Below are 3,822 nucleotides of genomic sequence, written 5' to 3' on the forward strand. Positions count from 1 at the left end.
TGGGCTGCTATGGTTTCAACGGATGTAGATGATGGTGTCGGAGGTATGTTCACGTTACTATGTCTACCGTGGCTTCAGGTAAATGCAACAACGTATGGTGTTTGGCTTGACACACGTTACACACTTTATCCATCGTACATTGTTTTTTCTGATGGCCTGGACGCAGACAGTTCCAACACAGTGATGACTTCAGAGCTAACGTTCGTTGTTCTTCGACACTAGCTTTCATGAACATGGAACATTTGTATATGCTATGTGGTAATGAACATACTTGACAAGATGGCTTACTGTCCTGTTGTCTTACCATAGTAGCATGTGAAACAGTTTTTGTTGTTGTCTTTGGCTTACTAGGACCATGCCTAAACTGTATGACCTCAAGAGCATGAACTCGATTCTCTATGAACTCACTCAAATTGTGCCATGTGGGAAAGTTAACATAGCTGGTCGAATCAATTTCCCAAGTCTTCCTCATCTCAGGTGGCAGCTTTGTAGACACCAGATGAACAAGTATGTCATCCCAATACTTGGTAGGACGTCCTAATGCTTGTAATGCCCTCACATGTTTGTTGGTGCAATCAATTAGGTTTTTTAATGCAATTGCAGACTCCTGCTGAGCAGCTGGTTGTGAGAACAAATGATGCATGCGTATTTGAAACACCAAGTACTTGTTATCATATCTACTTACAACAGACTTCCACGCTTCTGTGTAATTAGTTGCATCCGACGACAGTGATGATATGACCGTAGCAGCTTGTCCTATTAAATTCGTTTTCAGATAGTACATTTTCTCGGTGTTGTTTATGTCTTTGTTTTTATGTACCATCGTTTCAAATTGATCTTTAAACGAATACCACTCTTCTAAATTACCTCCAAATTGTGTTAAGTTGATTGGTGGTAGCCGAATGTTTTGTTGAACAGTTTGCCTGTTTTCACTGATAGTTAGATTTGACAATGATTCTAAAAAATCGGCCTTCAGTGTAACATATGTGTTAGACACTTCCATCAGCTTGTCTATGTGTTCTTGTTGTTTTTCATCTTCCTCTAGATCGGCTAACTGCTCATGTATACCCATGTATGATGTGAATGCATCTTCGAGCAGCGCTAATTGGGTTTTTATGACAAATTCATTTAGTTTTTCAATCAGATCCTTAGTATGAGCACTTCGTTTCTTCTCGATTAATTTCCTCTTGTTGAGGAGCTTTTTTTTTATTATTTCCATATTGCGCGGCGCACTATGACGATTTCATAGCGGATACGGACGAGACGCACTGTCAATATGGACGCGACGCACAACGTAACACGACGCACTATATTGATGAATATACGATGCTGTGATCAGGCCCGAAGGACCAAAAATGTTGGGCAACTATGTAAAAAAATATTAATGCATGATGGTTGTGAAAAAAAATGTGCTTTTACAACGGCATCAGCGGACTGTATATTTGTTGCAATGACAATGAATAAAACGTACATGTGTATATATACAAAACATATACATAACTCTGAAAAACAGCAGGTATAATACAATTCGGGGACGTACCACAGTACAACCGCGGTTCTACTCAACTCGGTGATAAAGATATAAATGATAACATAACATAAGATTAAGCAATTAATTAACATACGTACTTGGTATGTGATTTAGGTACTATCAATATAGTATAAGACTCAGGACTTAGAAGCCGAAAGTATTATTTTCAATTTTAGGTTTGGTTTCGGGTATCAGTATTTATTTTTTACCGATTTCGGTTTCGGTTTCAGTTATCGGTATTATTTTTTTCCAATTTCGATTTCGGATACCGGTATTGATTTTTTCCGATTTCGATTTCAGTTTCAATATCGGTTTCAAACCCAAGATTATTATTATATTATTATAATAATTTATAATTTATAATGACACATACTCACGTACTCGCCAATCGCCACACATCTCGTGGCGTACGATTTAGCACCTGGTTGTCCCACAATTTGATAAACGTGATTTACCTAACATGAGATCTAATATCATAGAAGTATACAATATAATAGAAACGACACTCGAACCGCGATCGATCTGTTTACATGTCCAATTTGTTTTTAAAATAATAATTTTTTTTGGATTCCATATTATGATGTTGTAATAAATAATCACAACTTACAATGTATTTAATATTTAATATTGATTGCTATGTACGGTAGAACAATTTTACATAAACACGATATTTATTATTTACTACCATATTATGCAGTATAAATATTATACTGTTCATAGTTTTCCACCAGACATTCAATTAGGTATACCTATATTTAAAATATTTCTTATGTATAAAGCTTTTTAAATATTAGATATTAATATTATAATTTTTCGATTTCCGTTCCGGATATTGGCGTTTTTTTTTCGGATTTCATTTTTAGTTTCAAAAATCGGTATTATTTTTTTTTTCAATTTCGTTTTCGGTATCGAAAATTGGTAATTACTTGTTCCAATTTTGTTTCCAGTTTCAGATATCGATATTTATTTTTTCCGATTTTGGTTTCGATTTTGGATATCGGTATTTATTTTTTCCGATTCCGGTTTCGATTTCGGATATCGGTATTTATTTTTTCCGATTTGGTTTTTGGTTTTGAATACTGATTTTGAATTTTTCCGATTTCGATTTCGGTTTTGATTACCGGTATTAGTTTTTCTCGATTTTGTTTTCGGTTTCGGTATCAATTTCGGTTTTTAACGGTTTTAACCGGTAATCAAAATTGGTATCCAATATCGGTTTCAAGCCCTGGTATAGGTACATAGAAGGTATATAAAATAAATTGCCACAGTTTGTATAATGTATCTTATTGGTTTTGTCACAGATTGTATAATGTAAATTTTTTTGCCACAGTTTACATATCAACTTTTAGAAAAATGTTAATTTTGCAGCAGTTTACAATCTCAGATTTTTTTTGAATATAAATTATTTTATCAAGTATTGATTTTTTATTAAATACATTTTTTTTTAATAAACCTAAATTGTTTTATCAAGTATGGATTTATTTAATAAATATGGACTGTTTTTAAATATAAATTGATTTATCAAGTGTAGATATTTTTTTATAAAATGTAGATTTTTGTCAAATATAAATATGCAGTCATTTTATTAAGTATACAGTAGTTTTATTAATAATTTATATATGTTTATAACTTTCCAAAACATAATAGACTAAGTATATACCTAATTATGTATAATTTGTAAACTTTTATTTTTGTTATGTTGGTTTAAAAATCATAAAAGGAAGAATACGTATAAGGAAGATGCTAGTATTGAGAACTCAGGGTAGGTATGTTAATATTGAAATATCATTTTTATACTTCCACAGTCTTTACTATTTGTTACCTACACAATACTCTTATAATATCACTTCTTATTCAGTTCAGCAGTAGTTCTATGAATAAAAAAAAATTTTATAATAAGTAGGTACCTAAGAAGAAGTAACTATTAATTAATTATGATTAATGAGTGTACAAACATATATGGGATACTGAGTAAATGGTTGTATTTTTATTTTCTGAATAATGCAATATAAGATAATCATTATTCAAATACATTTATACCTATCAATTAACTTTTAAAATTAAGAGGATCCGCATGTGTTGTCTACATCTTACAAGTGAGTAAAATATCAAATTTTACGCTCAGAAGATCTTGCTTAGCTAGAGCCATTAATTTAAAAATTAGAGTGAACTGATGTCTTATAACATTTAAAGGTAAAATTATTATCTACGTAATCTCATAGGCATTTTATTATATTTTAATTTTAAAGCGAGTTATGATATTTTAAAATTTTAAATTGTTTGTACATCTT

General features: G+C 31.4%; 1 protein-coding gene across 1 annotated transcript; it reads right to left on the minus strand.

Annotated features, from left to right (window-relative positions):
- Positions 1-49: 49 nt before the first annotated feature.
- LOC103309271 lies at positions 50-1,219 on the minus strand. The gene has a single exon (XM_008184279.1). It carries the CDS (start codon positions 1,217-1,219, stop codon positions 50-52), a length of 1,170 nt encoding a protein of 389 aa, XP_008182501.1.
- Between the last annotated feature and the right edge of the window lie 2,603 nt (positions 1,220-3,822).

This window comes from Acyrthosiphon pisum, chromosome X, assembly GCF_005508785.2.
Source record: "Acyrthosiphon pisum isolate AL4f chromosome X, pea_aphid_22Mar2018_4r6ur, whole genome shotgun sequence".
NCBI lineage: Eukaryota > Metazoa > Arthropoda > Insecta > Hemiptera > Aphididae > Acyrthosiphon > Acyrthosiphon pisum.

Excerpts from the sequence above, each read along its gene's own strand:
- LOC103309271 (XM_008184279.1), bottom strand. The coding sequence starts at position 1,219 with ATGGAAATAATAAAAAAAAAGCTCCTCAACAAGAGGAAATTAATCGAG.